This window comes from Centropristis striata, chromosome 11 (genome assembly GCF_030273125.1).
Source record: "Centropristis striata isolate RG_2023a ecotype Rhode Island chromosome 11, C.striata_1.0, whole genome shotgun sequence".
In the NCBI taxonomy this organism is placed as follows: domain Eukaryota; kingdom Metazoa; phylum Chordata; class Actinopteri; order Perciformes; family Serranidae; genus Centropristis; species Centropristis striata.
The window spans coordinates 5,056,952-5,082,820 of NC_081527.1; the positions used below are offsets into that span (position 1 = coordinate 5,056,952).

The 25,869-nt window shown below is 37.7% G+C and overlaps 3 protein-coding genes across 8 annotated transcripts; 1 reads left to right on the plus strand and 2 right to left on the minus strand.

The window, feature by feature from the left end:
• Positions 1–1,037: 1,037 nt before the first annotated feature.
• On the plus strand, positions 1,038–6,333 carry homeza (homeobox and leucine zipper encoding a). Of its 2 annotated transcripts, none has more exons than XM_059344646.1 (3): positions 1,038–1,513; positions 2,280–2,462; positions 2,941–6,333. In XM_059344646.1, the coding sequence occupies exon 3, from the start codon at positions 2,956–2,958 to the stop codon at positions 4,930–4,932; it is 1,977 nt and encodes a 658-aa protein (XP_059200629.1). In that variant the 5' UTR covers positions 1,038–1,513; positions 2,280–2,462; positions 2,941–2,955; the 3' UTR covers positions 4,933–6,333. The 2 variants fall into 2 exon arrangements, with proteins under 2 accessions (XP_059200629.1, XP_059200628.1); XM_059344645.1 differs by having other exon boundaries at positions 1,041–1,513; positions 2,280–2,372.
• A 59-nt stretch (positions 6,334–6,392) lies between these two features.
• On the minus strand, positions 6,393–17,726 carry LOC131980414 (RING finger protein 212B-like). 5 transcript variants are annotated; one of them, XR_009395224.1, is made up of 13 exons: positions 17,626–17,726; positions 12,135–12,254; positions 11,978–12,030; positions 11,807–11,881; positions 10,714–10,820; positions 10,520–10,622; positions 10,383–10,436; positions 9,586–9,626; positions 9,454–9,478; positions 9,265–9,331; positions 8,059–8,116; positions 7,490–7,520; positions 6,393–6,785 (listed from the first exon to the last, which is right to left on the minus strand). XR_009395224.1 is itself a non-coding variant. In XM_059344656.1 (13 exons), exons 2-13 carry the CDS (start codon positions 12,232–12,234, stop codon positions 6,710–6,712), a joined length of 750 nt encoding a protein of 249 aa, XP_059200639.1. In that variant the 5' UTR covers positions 12,235–12,254; positions 17,626–17,726; the 3' UTR covers positions 6,393–6,709. The 5 variants fall into 5 exon arrangements, 4 of the variants coding, with proteins under 4 accessions (XP_059200639.1, XP_059200638.1, XP_059200641.1 ...); XM_059344656.1 differs by having other exon boundaries at positions 10,383–10,411; positions 10,714–10,805; XM_059344655.1 differs by having other exon boundaries at positions 10,383–10,411.
• A 1,357-nt stretch (positions 17,727–19,083) lies between these two features.
• Positions 19,084–24,536, minus strand: LOC131980409 (zona pellucida sperm-binding protein 3-like). The gene is made up of 10 exons (XM_059344651.1): positions 24,377–24,536; positions 24,122–24,288; positions 22,655–22,758; positions 22,466–22,554; positions 21,420–21,600; positions 20,695–20,800; positions 20,522–20,607; positions 19,428–19,519; positions 19,282–19,354; positions 19,084–19,208 (listed from the first exon to the last, which is right to left on the minus strand). Exons 1-10 carry the CDS (start codon positions 24,441–24,443, stop codon positions 19,199–19,201), a joined length of 975 nt encoding a protein of 324 aa, XP_059200634.1. The 5' UTR covers positions 24,444–24,536; the 3' UTR covers positions 19,084–19,198.
• Between the last annotated feature and the right edge of the window lie 1,333 nt (positions 24,537–25,869).

The window sequence follows — 25,869 nt, forward strand, 5'->3', positions numbered from 1 at the left end:
GAAAATCATATGGGAAATGTCTAGATATCAGCTCTTAAATTAAACTCTTATCAGCTATTTTTGTTGTTATCATTATATGTGTCCAAACAAATGTACCTTTAGTTGTACCAGGCATTAAAATGAACAAGAAATTTAAGAAAACATGGTGGTCTAATAGTTTTTTTTCCATGACTGTACACTAGCATAACAGAAGTTATGATGGGGAAATACTGTCTTCCTTTTAAAAAGTGTCAAAAACTAGTAGAATCTGAAAACACTTGAAATAATAAGACTCCTGTTTCCACTGCTTTGCAGTTGGATCAATGCAGTGTTTGAATCTAACAAGATGATGATTCTGGATGAAAATCATATGGGAGGTGAGCTTTATTTGGGGAGGGGGGCTGGTGGGTGGTTGATGTGAAAATGTTTAGCCTACTGCCATCCTTGTTTTCTTCAATTTCTTGTTCATTTAATGTCTGGTACAACTAAAGGTACAATTGACAAATATAATGATAACAACATAGCTCATTTAAGAGCTGATATCTAGCCATTTTCCATGGTTTTCTTGATAATGATTTTGGTTATTATCAATAAAACCATGTTAAATGTCTAGATATCAGCTCTTAAATTAAACTCTTATCAGCTATTTCTGTTGTTATCATTATATTTGTCCAAGCAAATGTACCTTTAGTTGTACCAGGCATTAAAATTAACGAGAAATTGAATAAAACAAGGGTGGTCTAATAGTTTTTTCCATGACTGTACACTAGAATAACAGAAGTTATGATGGGGAAATACTGTCTTCCTTTTAAAAAGTGTCAAAAACTAGAAGAATCTGAAAACAAATAATTAGACTCCTGTTTTCACTGCTTTGCAGTTGGATCGATGCAGTGTTTGAATCTAACAAGATGATGATTCTGGTAGAAAATCATATGGGAGGTGAGCTTTATTTGGGGAGGGGGGCTGGTGGGTGGTTGACGTGAAAATGTTTAGCCTACTGCCACGGATTTGTTATACAGGCGCCTCCTCCCTCCAATCCATGGCCTGCTCTCCCAGACTGGCACACCCACCCCGCCGTCACTGTGGGAGAGTCAGTTGGGCCTTCTGGGCTTCCTGGTCCTCAGCTCCGCCTCGCCTCGATCTGGCCGGACAGCGAAAACACTTCTCAGTTAAAGAACAAAAGCAACAACGGACGGGCCGAGGAGCACGAAGTAACGGCGACTCACAAATCGGACTAAAAATCTCCCGGATCGAGAGATTTGTGAGCCACACGGCGGGATTTAGCCGACGACTGAACTCCTGCGAAAGGCGACAAACTTGGTCGGCTCGCATCTTTGTATCCAGACCGTAATCCGTCGAGGTGCTTGATAAATAAGACAAGGGTCAAACCGACAGACGGACGGTATTGTTTCCCTGCTCTTCCCCTAAACTTCGGCCATAAAAGCGGAGTGGCTGAGGGGGAAACTCTTGGTTTCTTTTGTTCGCTTTACGCGCAAACGGACCCCGGGGATAACGGGTTATTTTGGCATTTTCGGTAAGTTTATTTTTATGTTTCACTGAAGCGTGTCTGGCGGCGAAGTGCGCCTGTGCAGTCTGAAGCGTTTTAGTTGGTACGCCATAAAGGGGGAGACATTGGGCTGCTATTGTGATTGGCACCGAGAGCAACTTTTACAGCTTTTTGTTTCACTTACACACATATTCTACGTATAAACTCTTCCAGTGCGTAAAAGTGAGACAGCAAACACAGGGGGAGGTCACCGCATGATCTCACCCCCCAGTGGGTTTTCAATGTGTCACCAATGAGTAATACAGTGGTTTCATAATTGTTTGCCAATGTTTTTTTGGTACACTTGGAAATTTCTTGCGTGGCTCAAGCGACCTTAATCGTCGGCTGTGGCGTAACGTGACTAAATGTGCAATATTTGCTCTGCTGTTCCACATCAACAACTCCTTTAATTAACAGTACATGGAAGATAACGTCCCATAAGTAGTTGCACATAATTAATTTAAGTTAATAATGGCTGGAATTTAAAAAAAAAGCCCAAAAACAAATGAACAAAACATGTAAAGTGTCTGAATTATTCCTTGTATTTAGCTTTTTAACTACTAAACTGGCCTATTTCCATTGTGATGTGTGGAAGTGTTAGCTTAACACCTGTTGCTAAAATATATTTATATTCATTAAGCCATTTGTGATAAGGACTATGGATTAATTTGGTGTTTAAGGCTGTTTTAAGTGCTTGGAGTGGCTGGTCTTGGACTTGAGTGTGACTAATGCAAGTTGTTTTCCACTTCCACAGGTTTCTGTTGTGGAATCTGCCATTGTGAAGAGACGACACTCATCGTTTGGGGACTGAGAACTTGGGAGTAGAACAAAGCCCGGCTGGGAAGGGGTGAGAAAGTAGACTGTGATGGATTTCTCATAGATCCCCACGCACCCACCCACCCTTTGCCACCAATTCCCCCACTCACACAAAACAAAAGTCAGTCACCACACTTTGGGGGGAGGGGAACCCAGTCTGGACAGGGTATACGACTAGTTTCACTCAGAATAAGGAGTGCAAAGTATGGGGGAAGGGTAGCAGCTGTCAGATAATTGACTTTGAGAATGAATGAGAACCGAAAGTTCTTAAATATAATCTAGTCTACTATACTCATGGCTGCACGCCTCAGAAGAATTTTCCCTTCGTCCTACAGTGATCTTATCTGTGAGGTGGAAACAGTTGAGACGAGTTAAAAAATGTCAACAATTAAATCAGTGTTTCTAACCCAGCGGTCTGATAATTGACTTTCAGGATTAATTTGAACTGAATGTTCTTAAAACATGATCAACATAGTCTGTATTGTTAGCTTTACTCCTTTCATCCTTTGGACAGGGATCTTATCTGTGAAGTTAAAACAGATTGGCTGATAAGTTAAAAACATCGACAACTGAATAATTGTTTTTTATTTCTTTTCCAGGTGAAAGAGCCGAAGATGGAAACCTACAGTGATCGTAATGGCAGACATGCACTACTTGTAGGCATGAAGGGGCCTTTTGAAGGAAAAGTAACAAAGACACAATGTGAAGAAAAACTTGAAGCTAAACGCTCCGCCAAGGATCTGCGTCACTCTGCCAACTCAGCTGAAAGCAACGACAGTGGTGTGGCCAGTTTCACCACCAACCACAACTCTGTCGTGTGCCTTCCTCTGGTGTCGGAGGGACTAAAGCTGGTATGGACACAGTCAGATCAAACCCGTGAACTTGACACAATCCCAGAGCTGGTCCAAGCCTTTAACTTGTTTCCATACCCATCATCCCGCGAGGTTAACACCCTGGCCCGGGTATGTGCCTTGCCACTGGACAAAGTTAAGGTGTGGTTTATGGTTCAGCGGATAAAATACGGTATCAGTTGGTCCTCAGAGGAGATAGAGGAGACCCGGCGAAAGCTGGCAGTGCCTGAGCTTTGTGACGACTCTACTGAAACAAACGAGGAAGCCAATGTTGAAAGCAAGAGTCAGAGTTCTGAGGAACCGGTAACTGAGGAGAAGGATTCCAGTGAAGTAGAGGGTGCTATCTCCACCCCCCAGAAGAAGAAACCAAAGTGTGAGTCACCAGATTCCTACAAACCAGCCAAACCCATTGTCCCATGTTTCAGCTCCACCCTCCCACCTCCTCAGGATTCATACTTCTACCGCCCACCAGCAGACACGCCGGCAACGACAGCAGCCGATGTCTCCCTTGATCTTTCCGAGTCATCTTCACCACAGCATCGTCACGGCCGCTACAAGAAGTCTAAAGCTCAGCTGGCTGCCCTTCGAAAGAGCTTCCTGAGAGAGAACTGGCCAGCAGAGGCAGAGCTTAGACGCTTGCAAGAAGAAACTGGACTGAGCCGCAACGACATTCGTAAATGGTTCAGCGACAGCCGCTACCAGCTTCGGGTTGGCAGAGGAAGCCTTGCTGCGGCCCAGAACTACTCTCAACACACTGGAGGTAAACCTGAGCAACAAAGTCAACCTCTCCCACTTATTACACAAAAGACAAGCCAGCTGAACGGGGTGAAGGGTCAGGAGCGAGCCCGCAGCAATGGAATTAGAAATTCACATTTCTTTCAGACATTTTTGTCAAACAGTCTGGAAGCATTTGGGGAAAGGGTCCTTGAGGCAGAGGGCTTTGAGGTAATGGAGGAGCTTTCTGGTGACGGAGACAGTTTGAAAGACGAGGAACAAAGTGAAGAGCAACCTTTACAACTGACCAAGACCTGCAAGAGTGAGCCAGAAGTTCCTCAGGAGCCATCAGATATTTTAAAACCCTCTCCCTGCTCCTCCCCCTCTGGCAGCCCACCACTGACCGCCTCGCCTAATAAACCTCCTTCAAACAGCAGCACGTCGAAAAAGTCAGTCCACTCAGCCAAAGCCAGTCCTTTACAAACACCCCCACAGGCATCAAAGTCTCCCTCATCCACAGCCTCTGCCCTCACTCCGGCTGGGCGACCAAGAAAGACCAAGGAGCAGCTGGATTTGTTGAAGCAGTACTTCTTACGCTGCCAGTGGCCCAAGAGTGAAGATTACACTGAACTTGTCAAGCTTACAGGTTTACCCCGGGCGGATGTTATTCAGTGGTTTGGGGACACTCGGTATGCTGTTAAAAACGGCCAGCTGCGCTGGGTGAAGGGCGTCCGCGACCAGTTCTTGGCAGAACTCGCCGCCCAGCAAAGCAGCAGTGGTTTAACTAACGGAAGTGGCTCTGGGACTGGGGGAAGCCGCAAAAGAAAATCTCAAGCACATGCAACAAGTGCAGATTCCCCAGATATCCAGCCATTGGTAGCATATTACCTTTCAATGGGCACACTGCACGAAAAAGACCTTGACACTCTATGCAAGAAATCAAAAATGAGCTACCAGAAAGTGCGAGATTGGTTTGCAGCCCAGGATGACGGGGGCACGGGGAAAAAACCCATTGTTGCGGATTAGGACACTGGAATCAGACTTAAGAACATTTCTGAAAGTTGGTGGATTGCTTCTGGCATCCTTTGCAACAACAAGCATAGTTATTACTTTGGTTTAAATTGCTTTAATTTGGCAGGTTTGTAACATTCAGTCTTCCCAGTACAAGCCCAAGGTGAGGTTTGTGTTTTAATATATGCTGCATTTCCTGCTTATCCTAATATATTTTGGACTTGAATTATAATTGTGCTGCCTGTGTTGCTGTAAATAGGACAGTAACTTCTACACTGGTCTGCTATATATTTTTTGAGCTTATTTTTGTTTTAGATATCACTACTACAGATTTTTTTAGTATGCTATTGCGGCAGTCTAATTTAAACTGGTTGTACTTTTGGTACCCAACTAATGCAGATGAGTAACTGCTCCAGAAAAATGTCTATGTTGATGAATATTTTGACTGATCACCGTGTGTTATCATTCCTTTACAGCCAATAATTCCTTGTCATGAAAAGCACACTGGGCATGTACACTTTAAGATGACATCTTGCACTTTGGTTTTAGAGCCTGCTGCCATATTCATTAAACCCAATTATTTCACAAAAAATATTTGTTCCTAACTAAACCGCCATTCTTCTCCCTTAACACTGAAGCATATTATCATGCCTTTTGAAAACAGCATGGTACATCTAATTCTACTAATGTCTACAGCATATTTCTGAGACACATTCCCTTATTCTCCTTGAGATGCTCTGCTGTAATACTTAATTTACTCTTTGTATACTTTGTCATTTCGCATTTAACTGCACTCTTTTAACAGTAAAGGATAACTACTAAAATGCAGCAATCACATCAACATCATACAGGTCAGAATTAGCAACTGTTATTCTGATTTGCACTCATTATTTTAGTCAGTATTTTTATATCTATTTTTTTTTTGTCTTAATAGCTGTAGGGTGTGACTTGTTGGTTTATAATCTAGACAACTAGATAAAATAACTGATGGGGGGTCCACGTACTGTATAAGTAGCAAAAGGTTTGAATCCAAAGACAAAATCACATTTCCGTTGACTCAGATTTTAAATTATAGCACAAACATTGTACTTTTTCAGGTTATAATTTCAGAAAAACTCCACACTCTAAAGTACTTCTTAGTAGACCTACAGGGGATGAAGTAGGCTTTAAATCAAGTCAGTTTAGTTCATTAGAACTTGTTAGATGACCAGAATATTGATAAAGCAGTGTCCATCACTGTGTTTTGTCATTCTATTAGTATTGAAAAGTCAATGCAAGTGTCATGCTGTGGGGGAAATGTCCATAACGTTTAGTGTCTTCTTTTGCAGATGTTTTCAATGTATTTTGTCTGATTCGAAACATTTCTCATTTGCACAATTGTGTCACTGGAAACCAGTAAAGGATTTACCTTTCTAATCGTGTGCAGGCGATTTTTGTGTGTGTGCTGGAATGACTCCAAGGGGTGAACATGGATCAAATTTTAATTATTTTATCAGTGTGCATTTTATGTATGTTTAGCAAAAGCAGTCTGCAGAAATTATTCTAATAATAAACGAATGCCGAAAATGTATAAACAGAGGAACCACATGGTAAAATCAGCAGAACATCCATTTAAACTTAATTATAAAATGCCTAAAATTAATGCCATATATTCAATCACTGGTACAAACTGTTACTTGGTATTAACATAAATGTATCTTCAACAAACTGACAGTCCTAATGATAACAAATATGAAAGCTTGAAGACTCCTTAACTGATAAAAGTTGTCCCCAGAAGTGTTGGGTGCCTTTATCAACGTCTGGGTGACTGTATTGATAATCCACTCATAAACTGGTACTGGAAGACGTTAGGAGTCTGACGCCGATTTCTGAGGAAGTGAGAAAAAGGTCGACTTGCAATTACATAATATCTTCCCATGAAGAAAATATAGAAATATGTTTAGCCCTTTATCGGGCGAAGAACTATATTTGGTAACTTCAGGTAATATTTCGAGAAAAAAGTTGCAAATTTACTAGATTAAAGTGGCAAATCTACAAGAAAAAAAGTTGCAGATTTAAGAGATTTAAAGTGGCAAATCAGCGCGAAAAAAGTCACAGATTTACGAGAAAAAAGTGGGAAAAAACAACTTTTTTCTCCCTGATTCACCACTTTAAATCTCATAAATCTGCACTCATAAACTTTTTCTCAAAATATGACCCCCCTTCCCCGGGTCCGTATGTTTTTTTTTTACACATTCTGGCTGTACGTAATATCCTCCAATATTCTCTAGGGTTGAAATTTGGAATTTGCAAGTATTTCAATGAGTGTCCTATTAACCCATTGAAGCCTGGACAGCGGATACGTCGTTTTGTAGTATTTGTATAAGCTCTCAAATACTTTTTGAATTTCATTTGTATCTGCTACAGAGGCTGAAAAATCTATTATTTAGTAGAAGCGTTGACACTTCTGTTGACTTTCCAGAAAAACTTCAGGTTTTAGGGGCTTATTTTAAAATCGCCCAGAGGTTTTACAGGCGTTTCAGGCGTCAATGGGTTATGGGTTAATGGCAGGTTTTTGTAAAGCATTTCTTACCTTGTAGGAGTGGAGTAGGATGTAGGTGTTCCTGTTGAAGAGGGGAAAGGATTTTGATAAAAGCATGCTGAAGACAAGATGCCTTTAAAGTATTTGGGTCAATGACAAATAAGGGTTGGCAAGATGTCAAATGGTGTAACCACAAAAAATGATAAATATTAAATACTTAATCCACCTACATTGTATTTAAGTGGACTTATACATATAATTACTTAATTTAAAAAAAACATCAAATTTTTCATCAATTTTTTTTTAGTATTTCTACATTTACAAATTTCGTCAATATTGAGCAGAACATATTCTAAATACAACCATTTAAAAAAAAAAATTGACAAATTATGTAAAAATTTGTTATATACCATAGTGTTGCAATGTAAACGTGGATTGTATTTTTTCTCATTTTAGTTCACATTTATTTCCCTGTATATAATCAGATTTAATTACTGGTTACACCAACTGACACTGCGTTAGATCACGTCATTGACCCATTTGTTGATTATGCACAATGTATTCAGTTTTATGAAATAATCTATAGCAGAGCAACAAGTGCGTCTTTTAATGACACTTACTGTGTACATGTGACCCCTGAGAACTATGGCTTGATAGAGAGGTAGCTGATCCAGGAGTCTGAAAAAAACAGAAAAAGGGTGTTTATTTTTAATAAAAGTTAAAAAAACAAACGAGATTCCTGCAAAAATAATGCTCCATAATAAGTAAATAGCTCAAGTCTTTAATGTTTGAAAAATGCTCAACCATTGTTTTCAAGGTTAGAAATATGCTTGAATTTGAAAAACTACTATGAATTTTCAACATAATCTGTTGTTTCATCTACACATTCACTTATGTGACCCTAAAGTATTATAATATTTGAAAAGGAACAGTCCTGGACTGTTTATCTCCTGGCATTTAAGACCAGTGGACCACACTGAAATGAAAGGGGTTTGTTTTTTCATTCATACAAAGTTAACCCTCTATGGTACGCATTATGATGGAGTTAGGAAAAAAAATTTTTTTTTTGTCTTAAAATAGACGAAGTAAACACAATCTGAAGAAATTGTATAATTCTTTCTTTTTTTCGCCCATAGACAACATTGTACCATAACGGTGCACAAGTGAAAAAGAACATTTTTTAAATTAATTTTACATCATTTATTTCATAAACATGTGTAAAAGATTCAGTAGGTTCGACAGGGTACAATACATAACATTTTACATTTAAAAACATTATAAAATGAACATTTTTAACAGTTTTTTTATCTGAATGTTGCCTGTAGATGAATGTCTTGAACAGTCTAAGTGTATGAAACTATCAAAAATGAAGGTTTATTCATCCATCAGTAGGAATATTTTTTTTTCCAGATGGAAAAGGGCCAGGAAATTACGTTTTGAGTGATTTTTTGTGTCGCAAAATAGTGTTTCAATATGGCCTCCTGGAGGTCATGTGACAAATTAAAGCATTGCTATTGGTTCCCTAGACTCTTCCCTCTTTTTTAAAGTACTGCATAGCTCAAAAACATGCATTGTAGAAATTTGACAGGCCAAAAATGGGGCAACACCGTACCATAGAGGGTTAATATAAAAAGTGAAATGTGCAAATATGTATTGAATGCTGTGGGCACGAAGGAATTCTGTGAACTTTTTTAATTTTTCTCAAATGTACTCACAGTAACAATGCAAGGGTAAAAGGCTATTATGTACTTCTGTTTCCAACATAACAGTATTTTACTGTATGTCTGCAGATTATAAGACAGAGCCAATAGAACTATGAGACTTACTCTGACCGAGGATAAACTGGGACCTCTGTCTCTGGTCCACACTTGAGACTCTGCTGAGCCTAAGTAACTGAGACCCAGACAAACAACACGTTCAACAATAAAATATTTTGCTTTTTCTGAAGTGTAGATATGTAAATGTGGTGCAAATACGAAATAGAATCCACCAGAGCACGACAATATAACACATACCCCATAGGTCTTGAACGTGGGGTAACTGGGAAGACAAAACATGCATACTTCTTGAATAATCACATTTAAATTGGTCAACAAACACCAAAAACATTGTTCAATTCACAATTCAACTCTAATCAATGGGTTTACCTGGGGAGGTGACAGCCACAGGGAGTGACAGTCTCTGACTTCTATAAATGAAACATAAAGGTTATTAGGAGATCATTCAGAAAATTTAATACAGGAAAAGTTTGTTATTAACCCTCTGGAGTCCACGAAAGCGCCGGAGCACGATTTCTTCATGACGTTATGAGGTAAAAACGAAGCAGCATGGAGCCCAGCTGAACTCTAAAGTTTTGGCTTTTCCACAAGTTTCCATGTCCAATTTAATGCATCAACTCTTTTTCAGCAAAGATAAGATGTAGTAACATGATTTTACTTTTTTTGCAGAGATTTTTTAAAATTTTGCAGTGTGCGTTTCAACATTTTTAATGCAATCTATTGTGTTTACTGTTTTTTGTGTGATTTGTGTTTATTTTTTGTGTGTTTTTATCAGTTTTTTTTTATAGATTTTTTCATTTTTTGTGTGTTATTTGTCATTTTTTATGTGTTTTTTATTAGTTTTTTGTGGGTTTTTTGTCATTTTTTGTGTTTATTATGTTGGTGTTCTGTGGGTTTTTATGTGGGTTTTTTTGTATTTTTTTATGTGGTTTTGTGTGGTTTTAATGTGTGTTTTTTGTGTTTCAAAATGTTGATCCAGTAAGTCAAAATGACAAAAATAATAATGAGGAGAGGTTGAGCTGAAAAAAATGATACCAGCATAGCATGGTGATCATTATTTAAGTTGCATATATAAAGGCAGAATGAAAAAGAGTCAAAAACCAACAAAATAGCCCCAAACTCCAAAGGGTTAAAAAGGATTGTCCTTAAATATTAATTAATTTTACCCATCTGTATGAAATTGTCCTGGAGAAACCTGTGGCAAACAGAAAGTGTACAAGCTAAATTAGATATGCAGCTTTATTCTGAACAAAGGAATTTGTAGCAACTTTATTGATGTTTATTAGACTATTGGAACACTTACCCTCCGCTGAGAAAGTGGCTTTTTCAAATCAGCAGTCTCTCTTCTCAGCTCTGAAAGCTGCTTTTTTAAGTCATCGTTTTCTCTTTTCAGCTCGGAGAGTTGCCTTTCGATGACAGATGTGAGAAGAATATCGTTACGATGGAGGGGGTGTATTTGCACAGCGAGAGAGGAACAATAACAGAGAGTGAAATCACCTGTAACCCTGCTCAGTGACTTCCTTCAGACGCCTTTCCAGTTCAACAGACTTGTGTTTGAAGTGCGCTGTGACTCTCTCCATGTGTGTCCTCTGAAAGAGCGCAATCTGAGGAGCACGAAGACCTCACTAGCAAACTTTTTCTACTTTCAGACCCCGTTCACACGAGGACGCTCGCGTGTAAAAACGACAAAATATTTTATCGGAAGTGCCTTTCGTTTAGACGGTGACGCCGTTTTGGGGGCTTAAAGACGCAAAAATCTGAAACCACCCTCCAAAGTGGAAAAGTTAAATATGCTCCTCCGTAGCGTGTCGTCTACACTGACAAGACACAAAACTCTGATCTGATCTGCTCACGTCACATACGAGTTTGTGTCACATACGTGTTTACGTCACATACATGCTCCAGTACAGGGAAATAAAGAAACGTGGGATTATTTCCATGCGTGGGACCTTCAAGCTGCTCTGGCAGCTCTAATAAACTTACAGGAGTCTTTCCACCAAATGTCCAGGATATGTAGAGATAGTATTAGTGAACAGAGAAGGATCTGGAATTACCTCCATCACATTCTTGATGCAGCAATTCGTCGGAGTCGAGCCAGACGGCTGTGAACGAGACCTGGGAGATCTAGTGATGGTGGAGAACTTTGTGGAAGGAGTAGCTGATGAAAATGTGTGGCGTGAAAACTTCTGCATGCCCAAAGATGCTCTTATGGCTTTAAGTGATGCCGCCTGGCTGCATACAATCCAATTTCACACACTTCTGCGTCACCGTATGCAGCAGATTTCCTCCCGAAAATGCTCGTCTAAACGAGGAATAAAAAGTGAAGACGCAGCACCACTTTTGCATCTTCTGTTCAGACCGTCATCATGTAAACGGGGCCTCAGTGAGAGTAAAATCTTATGTAAAACAGCTTTTGGACTGTAGCTCAGGGATTCCTAAATTATGACCATTTGGCAGGTATTTAACCTTCTCAAATATCACTCTACTCACAGATTGGTTATTAATTAACTGGCTGCTCTGACATTTAACATCCCTGTCTAGCAATTAAAAATGACAGCAGCAAAGGAGCCACTGCACAGAGGAAACAGACCTGCGAGATGTGATCGAGTCGTGACTGGATGAGCTTCACAGGGTCCTTGAAAAACACCTTTTCCTGAGGCTTCATCTGAAATAGAAACGTTTTTGAAGATATAATAAGTTGGCTATCATCTGTGTGTGGCATCAGAGAGTAACCTGCAGGGAAGATGTTAAACTCACCAACCTCATCTGTGATGGGCAGATAACTGCAGCTGGCCCCACATACGCTGCACTGCTCTGTGGGAGGGAAAGATACAATCACAAAGGGCAAAACGTCTCGTATCAACCACCATGTTGAAAAAAAATGATGGTTAAAAAATAAGCGTATAAAATGGTCTTACTAGATTTAATGCATGCTTCACAGCAGATGTGGCCACAGCTGGACACAGCGAACTTTGAACCACTCCTTGTGAAGCAATGATTACAGTGGAACCAGTCCATTTCAGTCCTCTGAGCTCCCACTGCAAACAAACATTACAATACACAAAATGTGACACTATTACATTATACAGTAGTGTTCAAAATAATATTATATATTTTATATTTTTTATTGCTACATGGCAAACAATGTACCAGTTAGGGTTGTGCCATATCGTATCGTTCACGATAATATCGGTATATTTTTTTTATGGTTAAAAAAAATGCATATCATGATACTGGCAACGTTCCTACTTCTTGATGTAGTGATTAAAGTTGTTTTAATCACAAAAAGCTACTTACTCCCTGTCACTAAACACATGCAGCTTTCAAAATAAGAGCACAGTGTGTTGACAGAATCCACCACAAGAAGACTGTCAAAATAAGATGCCTTAAATAAAACATACAAGAACCTTTATTCTCCTTTATTAAATGTCATTAAAATATGCCCCCGAAACCCCTAAATGGTTATTTTTATTATTTTCTCATACTCAAGAGTCAAGAGTACATTTTTTTGTATTTGGCAACTGTTGAGATTTGCACTTCACACTGCATTTCAGGTTTTTATTTATTTATACAGACTAAAAAAAATCATATTTTCTATATCTTTTTAAGTATTTGGTAATATCGTCAAGAATATCGTTATCGCAAAAATAGCCTGAAATATCGTGATATTCTTTTAGGGCCATATCGCCCAGCCCTAGTACCAGTAGGTGCAGTAGATTCTCAGAAAACCAACAAGACCCAGCATTCGTGATATGCAGCTCTTAAGGCTGTGCAACTGGGCAATTAGTTGAAAGGGGGGTGTTAAAAAATAGCAGCGGGCATTCAATCAGTGATGTCATCAATTTTGTGAAAAAAAAAACGGGTGTGACTCAGGTGGCCTCTATTTAACCCTTCGTTGAAATACTTGCAAATTCCAAATTTCAACCCTAGAGAATATTGGAGGATATTACATACAGCCAGAATGTGTAAAAAAATAAATAAAATGAAAATAATATTTTGAGAATTTTTTTTTATGAGATGAAAGTGGCAAATCTACGAAAAAAAATGTGCAGATTTATGAGATTTAAAGTGGTGAATCTGGGAGAAAAAAGTTGCTTTTTTCCCACTTTTTTCTTGTAAATCTGTGACTTTTTTCGCACAGATTTGCCACTTTAAATCTCTTAAATCTGAGACTTCTTTTGCGCAGATTTGCCACTTGTAAATCTTTTCTTGTAGATTTGCCACTTTAATCTAGTAAATTTGCAACTTTTTTCTCGAAATATTACCTGAAGTTACCAAATATAGTTCATTGCCTGATAAAGGGTTAAGGATGAAGCAAGCACTTGTTGAACATGCATTTCTCTTCGAAAGCCTGAGGAAAATGGGTCATTCAGAAGAACAGATATTATTTTAAACACTACTGTATGACCATAAGTATCAAATCAAATCAAAATTACTTTATTTATCTCTGAGAGGAAATTCAGTTAGTCTGTTATCTCTGTTAGAATGAGACAGCCTGATGTCTGTAGGAGAGAAGGATCTTTTGAATCTCTCCGTCCTGCAACAGAGAGAGAGGAGCCGTCCACTGCTGTTTTTTTGGTCCATAAAGGTTTTGTGTAGCAGATGATCTGGGTATTTCAAGATGGCCTCCAACATGTTGACAGGTCATCTCTCCACCACCTCCTCCAGTGTGTCCAACCTGGCTCCAACCACAGAACCAGCTCTTTAAACCAGTCTAATTTGTGTCTATTTCGATAATTCTGTGTCCTTTTTTGGTCATTTTGTGTCTTTTTTTGTCATCTTTGCAACTATTTTTGGTCAATTTGTGTCTATTTCGATAATTCTGTGTCCTTTTTTGGTCATTTTGTGTCTTTTTTGGTCATCTTTACAACTATTTTTGGTCAATTTGTGTCTATTTCGATAATTTTGTGTCATTTTTTTGGTAATTTTTACAACTATTTTTGGTGTTTTTTGTGTCTTTTTTGGTCATCTTTACAACTATTTTTGGTGTTTTTTGTGTCTTTTGGTCATCTTTACATCTATTTTTGGTTATTTTGTGTCTTTTTTTGGTCATCTTTACATCTATTTTTGGTCATTTTTACATATATTCTTATTCTTCTTCAAACATTTTTGATAATAACCAGTGTTATGTGTGTGTCCAACCTGGCTCCAACCACAGAACCAGCTCTTTAGACCAGTCTGATCATCTCTGTGTGTGATGCTGCCTCCCCAGCAGACTGCAGCAGAAAACAACACACTACCACCACAGACTGATAAAACATCTGCAGCATCGCACTACACATGTCCAGAGATCTGAGCTTCAAGAAGAAAAAGAGGCGGCTCTGCCCCTTTTTGTAGAACGCGTCTGTGTTTAGGACCAGTCCAACTTATTATCCAGGTATACACCTAGATCAGGGGTCAGCAACCTTTTCTAACAAAAGAGCCATTGTTGGCCAAAAAATTAGGAAAAATGTCGGGATGGAGCCACAAAACTTATTTGAGCCTTAATAGAAGATAAAACAGCCTTAATTGAAGTCTACATTAACCTACCAACATTACTAACAAGTCATAATGAGCAGTTATTAATATGATTTTGTCAGAATGCAGCGTGGACCCAAGTTCAAATAAGAGGCTAGACTCCGAAGAAATATCTTAGGAAATTTGGAATCGAAAGCTAGCCTTGCTAAGGAAACTCAAAACTAGACTGGAATTTGGCAGAATTTAGAGTTTTAGGTGCTGGTAAAATGTTGAAAAAGAAATAATGCCATTTATAGGCCACACAGTTTTACAATTGAAGATAACAATTGATATGGGCCTACTCCAATGATATATTTAAATTAAAATGTAAACAAATAAATTTTTATTTTGTGCAGTTTTTGGGTCACAGCCACAGGGAGCCACTGCAGACGGCCTGAAGAGCCACATGTGGCTTCAGAGCAGCAGGTTGCCCATCCCTGACCTTTATTCTTATAACTTGGCACCACCTCCATGTCCACCCCACAGGTATTCACTGGCTGAAGAGGGGGCTTGAACCTGTGGAAATCTCTGATCATTTCCTTAGTCTTTGAGGTGTTCAGTACACTCAAAAAAATAACTTGTTCCCAGAACGAAATAAAATTATGGAAATAATTTCCACCTAAATAAAATGCTTTAATTTAGCGAGAAACAGTTTTGTTGAGTGAACAAAATGTAAATATGTTGGGTCAACATGATGTATTTGCGTTACTGTTACTTAATTACCAGGGGTCAGTCCAACTAGATTTGTAAGGGTAATTGTAACATACTAATGTAATTTTCTTGGGCCATTTAAACGTGTATGACATTATTAAGAGTTACTTTATTTAATAGGTTAGTTACAACTACTTTTTAAAATAGTGCAGGACATGAATTAATTGTGCTGAGCCAACAAAACAGTTTTAAGATTACCTTTATCATATGAAAATGAACATAATAGTAATTATTCAGGAAATAAATATTATATTCAGCAATTGAATGAGGTTGTTTTAACAGAAAGTATTCTAGTAAATTTTAAAGTGTTGCATTTTATGCTAAAACTACATGTTTTAAAACTGTTCAACCACAAAACATCATTTTATTTAGTAGAAGCTACATGTTAGACTAAGGAGAAGGTAGCAGACACCCAGTTTGCTTTTTTTGAGTGTAGGAGATAGTTCTTAGGCTTTTATCAGATTGCTATATTCAGATTCCTGTCCATTCCTGATTCCTCTATATGTAAATGTTCTGCCCTTATAAAGCGCTTTTCTAGTCTTTGCGTTCCCTCAAAGCGCTTTTTACTACAGACAGTGCTCATTCACACACATTCATACAGGTGGTTGAAGCTACACTAAACGATGCCACCTGCCACATCAGGAGTTCATTCACACATCGATGAACACAACATCAGGAGCAATTTAGGGTTCAGTATCTCACCCAAGGATACTTCCACCTGTAGGCTGCCATGAATATCGAGTCACTGACCTTCCGACCAGTGGAGGACGGCTCTACCAACTGTGTGTGGACATCCCTAGTCTACTTTTAGTATTTTGGGTTGTTTCTTCCTGGTGTGGACTTCTTGTTTTGACACTTTCATATTTCAACATGTCAATATCCCAGTGCATGAAGCCAGGTCTATAATTAAATTGTTTTCCCAGTCTGGTGTGGATGAACCTGGTTGGGCTATACAGAGCCCTGACCTCATTCCCATTGAACACCTGTGGTATGAAGTGGAACGCTGGCTGCAAGCCTGGCCTTATCACCCAACAGCAGCCTGTTAATGCCCATGGTTTTAAAATGTATAAGGAGCCCACATCATTTTTGGCATGTTGTGTACCAGTATGTAGTTATTTTTTTAATATTAAGCTTCTGTTAATGACATTAGTCCTTCACTGCAAAAAAAAAGGTGTGTCTAAAAACAAGATAAAAACACTAAATCTGAGAGAAATGATCTTGCTGCAAGGACAGATAATTTACCTTGACAAGATTTCTTAACCCATTGAAGCCTGGAAAGCGGATACGTCGTTTTGTAGTATTTGTATAAGCTCTCAAATACTTTTTGAATTTAATTTCTATCTGCTACAGAGGCTGAAAAATCTATTATTTAGTAGAAGCGTTGACACTTCTGTTGAACTTCCAGAAAAACGTAAGGTTTTAGGGGGTTATTTTAAAATCGCCCAGAGGTTTTACAGGAAGTTTTAGGCGTAAATGGGTTAAAATAATATTGTTAAATCTAGAAATAAGCATGTTGAACACTTAAAATAAGAAATTAACTCTTAAAACAAGTTCAATTATCTAACACTTCTCAATCTAAAGTTGTTTTTTTATCTTGGTAAGAAACAAATAATCAGGTCACTCTGCTCGGGCCAGTTCATCACTGCTTGCAGCTTTAATTTATCTCTTTTTAAGAGTTAGTTTCTTATTTTAAGCGTTCAACATGCTTATTTCCACATTTAATAATCCTCATTTTATTTTACTTTCATAGAACTGTTTTTGTCCACAGGTTACACAATATAAATCACACACCAGAGAAGTTAGAAGTCGGTTTAGTGAAGAACAAGTGTGCTAACATTTCTCATTCACAATGCTAACAGGTTTAAATATTCTTAGCTAGCTAGTTAGCTAGTCACAATGCTAACAGGTTTAAATATTCTTAGCTAGCTAGTTAGCTAGTCACAATGCTAACAGGTTTAAATATTCTTAGCTAGCTAGTTAGCTAGTCACAATGCTAACAGGTTTAAATATTCTTAGCTAGCTAGTTAGCTAGTCACAATGCTAACAGGTTTAAATATTCTTAGCTAGCTAGTTAGCCTAAATTGGGATGTTACACTTGTTCAGTTTGTCTCGTATCAGCAAATAGAGGGTTAGAAACTGACTCAAAACTTTCATAACATTTTTGTAAGAAGATATTAACTCTTATTCTTTCGCTAACATTACCTGTTGCCTTGCTTTGAAATGGAAAGCTGAAGTTTTTAAATCAAGGAGAAACGTTAATTCTGTCGGCTCGGAAGTCCCGCCTCTGATCTCCTGCTGTGATCTGATTGGCTGAGTGACGTATGAAGACGCATGTGTCAGCGTCTGGGAAAATTAAACCTATGACGAGGTGGTCCGGCGCCAAAAGTTTATTTTAACTAACAAAACTAAGGAAGTGTCATTTAAACTGCTACATAGATTTTATTTTACCCCACCAAAGTGCTGTTACATAAGTTTAAAGTTGACAAAACTTTACTCTGGAAGGACAATGCCTCGTTTAACAGAAATATTTTCACTGGTTTTACTTTGCATTATAAAGAGGTCATATTTGGCTGTTTTGATCATAAAAAAAAGAATGCATATTTTTTTATACATTTTTTTTGCCAAATACCACATACAAATTTAAAAAACACATTAAGTCAGTTTGAACAGTATATCTCAACTCTCCTGTCTACAAAACAAAAAAGTGAAGACCACCAACATATGCACTGCATTTAATGTGTTTAACACGTAATCTTGCATCTATTTATATTTAATTTTTTGCATTGTTTATTTTTCTGCAACTCATTACTTTGCAACTGTGCAATTTGTTTGATATAAAATAAAAATAGGGAGGTGTACATTAAGAAACCTTTTTTAATGTCAGAAAATAAAGTTGCAAGCATTTTAATTGTATAGCATTGTCTATGAGAGTCATTTGGCTCGAAACATTTCCCATTTTGTTAGATATTAAAAAAAATATATTAAAAAAAAGTGAACATTTTCACTCTTAAGAGCTCAATCAGTTCAGAACAAAACTCTGAATGCTCACTGGTCATCTACAAACCTCACTAGGACCCTGTTGCACCCCTCGGACTTCCAAATAGTCACCGCATGGCTTAATCATTAATCCTTGACATGTCAACCAAAAGTAGTAGCTCAACATTATGCAGGTGTGGATGGCCCAGACCCAACATTTTGCTTACATGTTCTGATCCTGAGGGGGGACAAATAATTTATTTCTCTACAGTACTGGGTAAAGGAACCCCTTTACTACAGCTCAGCAAAATATTGAGTTCAGCATTGAAAGAATTGCTGTAAATATAGAACAAGTCATTTTAGGAATCATTGCATTTTTTCCTTCCTGCAGTTCAGTATTGTGCAGCCCCCTCAGTGAATTTCACAAACATTTGTGAAAAAGGTGAGAAACTTGGAATTTTGATTCTATGTTTGATACAGATCTACATTTTTTGCATGCTTATTGAAGACAGTACAAGGGAACCTTCAGGTTACTTAAAATAAAGGCCAGTCCTTTTTGTACATATCTGGGAATTTTACCCTTGAATATTTTAGCAAGAAAAGAGCCATGAATATACTAGCACCTTGAACACAACACCTTTGGCAAGACATTTTATACACTGAAGCTTAATGAGAGCCTTCAAGTAAATGGTTTGGATACATCTTTAATGGCCACATTATGATCTGAAATGGACAGGCACAAAGCTTTGAAAAGCAAGAATAAAAACCCAATTCAGATGCAGAAACCAGTCCATAAGATTCATCCACACCTGTTTAGAACAAAACAAAGGTTTAGTTGGGGAGAAATGCAGTATATTGTAAGAGAAGATTAAAGTTGCTCACCTTGGGGAAACTTCAGAAGTCTCAGTGATTGTGAGTGGCCCAACGACTGCTTTTTGTACCATTCCATGCTTTCCTGTTGATCAAAGACAAAGTGTTAGTGTAGTTTAATGAGGCCAGGTAATAAAAACAGAAGTCAGGGTTAATACCTGGTGCTGTACTCCTCGTCCTCCTGGACTTGCAGGTGGATTCACAGCAGTCACAAAGATTGCTATATTCAGGGTTGTCCAGCAGCTCCCAGCTGGGTTCATGATTGGATGAAAAGTCAAGACATTAAAAGTATTCCAACAGGTCTGAATGAGTCCAGAATCTACTGGAACAATTTACAGAAAACGCTTAACATAGGAAGTCTGATAGCAATGAATTTAAAGCTACAATCAGGACTGTGGTGAGAGAGACATGTGCTTGTTTTTCTTAATACAGCTCATTATGTTTTAATATTGTGTTATATTGCACTTGTTTTATTGTAAATGTTAATTTTTTGACACTGGCACATTGGCTGCCATTTTGGCCTGGTCTCTCTTGAAAAAGATTCTGAATCTCAATAACACTTCCTGGTTAAAGAATCCAATATGCTGCACTTTTAAAACTAGAATCTCCAGCATCAGAAGACCAACAAGTCCTCTAAACTAGTCTTCAGAAGCCTGAGCCAATACCGAAGAAGTTAGACCTTACATAACGGGGCAAAAAAAAAAAAAAAAAAACCTATCTCTAACAATGTTTAAATACACTGTAAAAAAAAAACTGTTGTTTTTACGGTAAAAAAAAAAGGCAGCTGTGGTTGCCAGAACTTTACCGTAATAAATACGGTAGAACTTTTTTTAATATTACGGTAAAATGATATTAGCACTGTTTATTTCACGTTTAAGATTGCCATTTTATTACATTTTTTAGTGTATAAATAAAAGTTTTTCCTTTAAAAGAAACGCTGTTCTGCCATATAATTGACAAGAAAATACTTTATAAATGCTGCATAAATTAAAGATTTTACCATTAAATATTACAGTCTATTTCTGTTGGTGTTTAGTACATTTAACAGTTAGAAAAGTATTTTTTACAAAAGATAAATGCAAAAATTACAGTGATGACTTATATTATAAAAATACTGTTTTGGCTGATACATTTAAGGGGTTTCATTGTTACTGAAACTGAATTTATCATTTTACGGATTTTTACTGTCATGGTTTAGCAGTTTTCCACCGTAAAATCTACAGACATTTTTAGAGTGTAGTTGTTTTTTTACCCCTGGTCTTTGACATAGTGGCAGGCCTTCTTGGTGTTGTCCAGCCCACTGGGATCCCAAGCCACAAGTTTGCAGTGGATAAACAACTGTGGAATTGAAAAGTTAAGTTTACAGCTTTTTACATATATTTTTAAATACCAATTTCTACAATAAAGCATAGAATGGCAGTGTACCTCTTCTCCGAGAGCAAACCTAAAGGCTTGAAGGGAAAGGTGGATCTCTGACGATTTTTGCCTTGGTTCGAATTTTGATCGTGATGTCATACTATCCACAAGACATCTGCATGGACAAACATTGGTGTTACTTCCCACATCTGCACCAAACAGATTCAGCAAGTCAACTTTATTTGTAAAGCACTTTTAAAACAACCACAGCCGCAACAAAGTGCTGTACATAAACAGAACAAGAGACAAAATATAAAACAGGAAATAAACACTAAAATAAATAGATCCATTGCTTTTTAAAAAATAAAAGCAAACCATAAGACTAAAAGAGCAGAGTCTCATGCGTGGTTAAAAGCCAAGGAATAAAAATAGGTTTTAAGATGAGTTTTAAAAATGGACAGTGAGGAGGTTTGTCTGATGTGCAAAGGCAGCTTATTCCACAACTTGGGGGCTGCAACAGAGAAAGATCTGTCCCCTCTGAGCTTCTGTTTAGACCTCGGTACCTCCAGGAGCAGCAGATCAGCTGACCTGAGGCACCCAGCAGGAGCATAGGGGTGGAGGAGCTCAGAGAGGTAAGGTGGGGCGAGACCATTTAAAGATTTAAAAACAAATAAAATAATCTTAAAATGGACTCTAAAGGCAGCCAGTGGAGGGAGGCCAGAATGGGAGTTGTGCTCCCTCTTACGAACTCCAGTCAAGAGGCATAGTCAGTAGTTATTTTAGTAATAACGTACCCCTTGTTGGTGATTATCGGGTACAGGTTGCTGTCAGGCTGCAGCTCTGGTGTGGTCGCTGCTACGCATTCTTCCAGCAGCAGCACCAAGGGCTGATGGCTCTTCTGCACCACACTGGCCATGATGGGGATGAAGGAGCCCAGATGGAAGCTGGTAGACACCGCAGGGCCTGAGAAGTCATCTACAGCAGGAAACAGAGTCATTGACTTGCAGGAGTCACGGAGAGAGCTGCCATTCCCACTGGAACCTGGTCTCACAGGAATCCGTGGAATAGCCACAGATTCGCTTAACTCAAAATCCGTGGAATAGCCACGGAATCACTCAAATTTCTGTGAAACTGACACGGATTTCGCTACAATGCAAGTTAATGACAGTCATATCCCGTGGCTATTCCAACATACAAAGTGATTATGTACATTCACTGAGTGAATATTTAAATAAAACATTTCTCGGTACAAAAATGATCAAAATCCATTTTTATGCAGAAACTAAGTCAAAATATTGATTTCACTAAAAATGAATGAACTGTGCGCCATGATTTTTGTTCTGACCGCTGGGACCTTGAAAGTCACGTGACTTGGAACAAACCAATAGCCACGGGATATGACTGTCATTAACTTGCATTATAGCGAAATCCGTGTCAGTTTCACGGAAATTTGAGCAAGTCATATCCCGTGGCTATTTTTTCCCTATTGGTTTGTGTCCAAAAGTCACATGACTTTTAAGGTCCCGGCGGTCAGAACAAAAAACATGGGACAGTTCTCTCATTTTTAGTGAAAAAAAAAAAAATCCAATATTTTGACTTTTCTGCATAAAAATGGATTTTGATCACATTTCTAGCGAGAAATATACGTTTTATTTTCTAAATATTCACTCAGTGAATGTACATAATCACTTTGTATGTTGGAATAGCCACCAGATATGACTGTCATTAACTTGCATTGTAGCGAAATCCGTGTCAGTTTCACGGAAATTTGAGTGATTCCGTGGCTATTCCACGGATTCCTGTGAGACCATGTTGCCCACTGAGGTCATGTTTTACCCACCATTCATAAGTCCAATGCTGAACACTAGATCTCCATAACCAAAAGTATTAAACACTGGGTCATAAATCATTGGGAACCAGTCTTTGGGCCTGCAAGAAATAAAGTAGATTAAACTCAAATTTATTTATTTATTTTTTTTTAAACTTGAATGCATTTACATCAAACTCATGCTGTTGTATTAACACCCACCTCTCATATGCACACACAACTGGTTCAGTGAAGGCCAGAATGTGAGACTCAGGAGAGGAGATGTAGGTGAGATCATTGCTGTAGATCAGTTTATTCCCAGTAACCTACGAGAGAGATAACAGCCATTAACCCTCTGGGGTCTATGATGGTGGCGTCCTGACCAGATCATGTGACATTTACCAAAAAACTTGATCACATGGAGCGCTGCTATCATCACTCCAGAGTACAGACTTGAAACTTTCTCCCAGTTTTTGTTTGACATTCCTAGCTCATGTAAAACCAAAGATATGATAGTTTTAATTTGATAGTACAGAAATATTTTAGCATTAGTGTAGCTCTGTAATTTCACAGTTTGTTCATTTTTAAAACATATTTTTATTCCTTGGCTTTTAACCTCACATGAGGCTCTTGTTTGTGTTTTTATGGTTTGTTTGTTTTTTTAAAAAGCAATGAAACTATTTAAGTGTTTATTTCCTGTTTTATTTTATTGTTTGCTTGTTCATGTACAGCACTTTGTTGCGGTTGTTGTTTTTAAAGTGCTTTACAAATAAAGTTGAGTTTTGAAGAGTTGCAGCTAACAAGGGAAAAAGCCTGTTAATATACATGTTTTATGGGACTTTTTGTACAGTTTTATTATATTTAAATTTTACCTTTTTATGTTCATATTTGTATCCTATGTTTACGTTTTCACGTTCCAAAACAGTTCATTAGGCATATTTGTGGCTTTTATTGTAGTAAAAGTTTAATTTTCCAACTCGGATTTCATGATTTTTGGGCTCAATGTTGATAAAATAGGTTAAAGTGAGAAAATAACTGTCAGATCATATAGGTCAGGGGTATCAAACTCTGGCACGCGGTGTAATTTTATTTGGCCCGCGAGGCAATACCAAATTATTATATTATTGTACTATAAAAGCTGACCCGCCAGTATTATACTGCGCATTTACCGCTAATACTAGATTTATAATTGTTATTTTATTTTTAAATGTATTAACCTGTTGAAAAACTTTATTTTGATATTTAAATCAGAAGGATGCAAATAGAAAAGAGGCATACGATTTTTATTTAATAAATTAATGACATTGATGTGTTTTTTATTTGAAATTTGATTTTGCATGTCTGCACTATCTAGTTATATATTGTGTTTATAAGCGTTGCTGGTTCCATATTTAATGTTAAAGCAAAACATGTTTGGTATATATTAAAAGGTTTATTTGTTCAATGTTGGCCGGCAATTTTATTCAAGTTTCAAATTTTGGCCCATTGTGTATTTGAGTTTGACACCCCTGATACAGGTGAAGAAAAAATGGATACTAAATATGGGTATAGTAAACTTTTTTTATGTGGTACATGAAGGGCAAAATTAGATATATTAAAAAAAAAAAAACTCAAAATAGGCTCAGAGGCCAGAGGGTGAAGTTGTGAGCTAGTGGACTCACATGTTTAAAGTATAAATAAGCCACTCACCATCCTCCTGAAGTTACAATCATTGAGATCCACACTGAAAACGGCCTCCCTGGCTGTGATGCTGGAGGGGAAACAGTTCCCCAGACGAAACAGAGACGTATCAGCCTGGGATCTGCTCTCCGTCCACACCAGCGTCACAAAATCCACCCTGCAGTCCAGTTTCATGTCTGGAAGAGAAACAAGTTACTACACAGAAACAGCTTCGGTAAAACATGGTAATTTGTCCAGTTTTTTTCTGTTTTGCTGCAACATTACCTGCATAGACTGACATGGCAACAACCAGGCTCCACAGCAGAGCTCTCTGCCAGAAGAAAGCCATCATGACTGAATGCCTGCTGCTGACACTGTGGGTGTTTTATTGCTTGTGGCTGTGGGAGACATCAATTAGGGAAACCTCTTTCACCTGCTGTGTGTCACACAGTCTCAGGTGCAGCAGCCATCACTGATTACAGCTGGGACAGAGACCTATTACATCACACATTAGACCATTTCATCTTGGTGTGGTCATGTTAGATGTCACGTTTTGTGGAACACGCTATACATTTTAATATGGATCATTTTTATTTATTTATTTATTTATAGGGACAATGCAATAAAACATGTTAATATTCCACAGTTGTTCTGCATGTATGTACACTACAGGCCAAAAGTTTGGAAGCAACTTAAATTTTCTGTTCACAATGACTTTCTTAAAAAACAGTATGGATTCTCTGGATTGTTGGATGTGTTTACTGCATGATCAGACTTTACCTTTATTGGGTTGAACCATTTTCCTCAATTGACCTTTAGTTATACATTGATATTATTAAACCATTGGTAATTAAATGTTACCAAAAGAAAAGAAGGGCTTAGTTTTAGGGTTGAGAAGATTCTGAAGAGTCACAACTTCAGTGCCATCATTAGATTAGATTTAGATTTAGATGACATTAGATTTAGATATCTTCTTATATTTCTTCACAGCTTTAAGAGAAGTCTGTATGCGATTATTTGATTTCTTTAATATTTAGTTTAGCCCAAGACTAATTAAACAAATTTATTTTGGCAGTTGACATATAATGTAAATGTCCTTTCAGTCTGTGTGATATTTCGGTATGTTCCTAGATTACACTACAATGTACTCTTGGGAAATCAGAGGCAGTTGTATTTGATACTACTTAATGATTCACGATTTCACAATTAACGATTCACGATCCTCTTACACTCCCTGATCATGTATAATTAGACAATTTAGGCTCCCAAGACCTTAAGTTAAAAATCTAAGAATGTCCTAGGTGAGAAAAATAAGAAGTTCCGAAGACATACGACAATTCTTAAGAAAAAAAAAAAGGTGAATAGCATTTAAGAACATTCTTAGAAACATCTTATTTTAAGAATTTTCTTATCTTAACACTTGTGAATCCAACCCCAGATCACAACCCAACTGATCATCTATGAGAGCAACTTACAGAAAGTCTTTGGTGTATGGAGACCGAGACTGGAGCACCTGAAACTGCTTGTTTGTCATAACTCATTTTTCCTTTTCAATACAACAAAGATTTGTGCAAAAAGTGATTTTAACTTAATGTTGAGTCAAATATCAAGATTCATTTGAGTCAACACCTTTGTCTTTGTTGTCTTGACATAAAATTCTTCCGCAGCATGGACACTCAAATATTTAAGTTGAAACAACAAGTTGGGTTTTACAGTGTAGTTAACCCCCCTAAAGTGTACTTAGTCTGACATATTTGACTCACTCAAGTGGACACTCA

Bases quoted from the DNA above. Each gene is read 5' to 3' on its own strand.
- homeza (XM_059344646.1), top strand. From the start codon at position 2,956: ATGGAAACCTACAGTGATCGTAATGGCAGACATGCACTACTTGTAGGC.
- LOC131980414 (XM_059344655.1), bottom strand. From the start codon at position 12,234: ATGGACTGGTTCCACTGTAATCATTGCTTCACAAGGAGTGGTTCAAAG. The intron at 10,412-10,519 runs GTAAGTGTTCCA...TGTTTGCCACAG, and splicing joins AGCCACTTTCTCAGCGGAGG to GTTTCTCCAGGACAATTTCA. The intron at 6,786-7,489 runs GTAAGAAATGCT...TCACTTCCTCAG, and splicing joins TCCTACTCCACTCCTACAAG to AAATCGGCGTCAGACTCCTA.
- LOC131980409 (XM_059344651.1), bottom strand. From the start codon at position 24,443: ATGATGGCTTTCTTCTGGCAGAGAGCTCTGCTGTGGAGCCTGGTTGTT. The intron at 20,801-21,419 runs GTACGTTATTAC...TTGTCCATGCAG, and splicing joins CCGATAATCACCAACAAGGG to ATGTCTTGTGGATAGTATGA. The intron at 20,608-20,694 runs GTACACTGCCAT...TCAATTCCACAG, and splicing joins GGTTTGCTCTCGGAGAAGAG to TTGTTTATCCACTGCAAACT.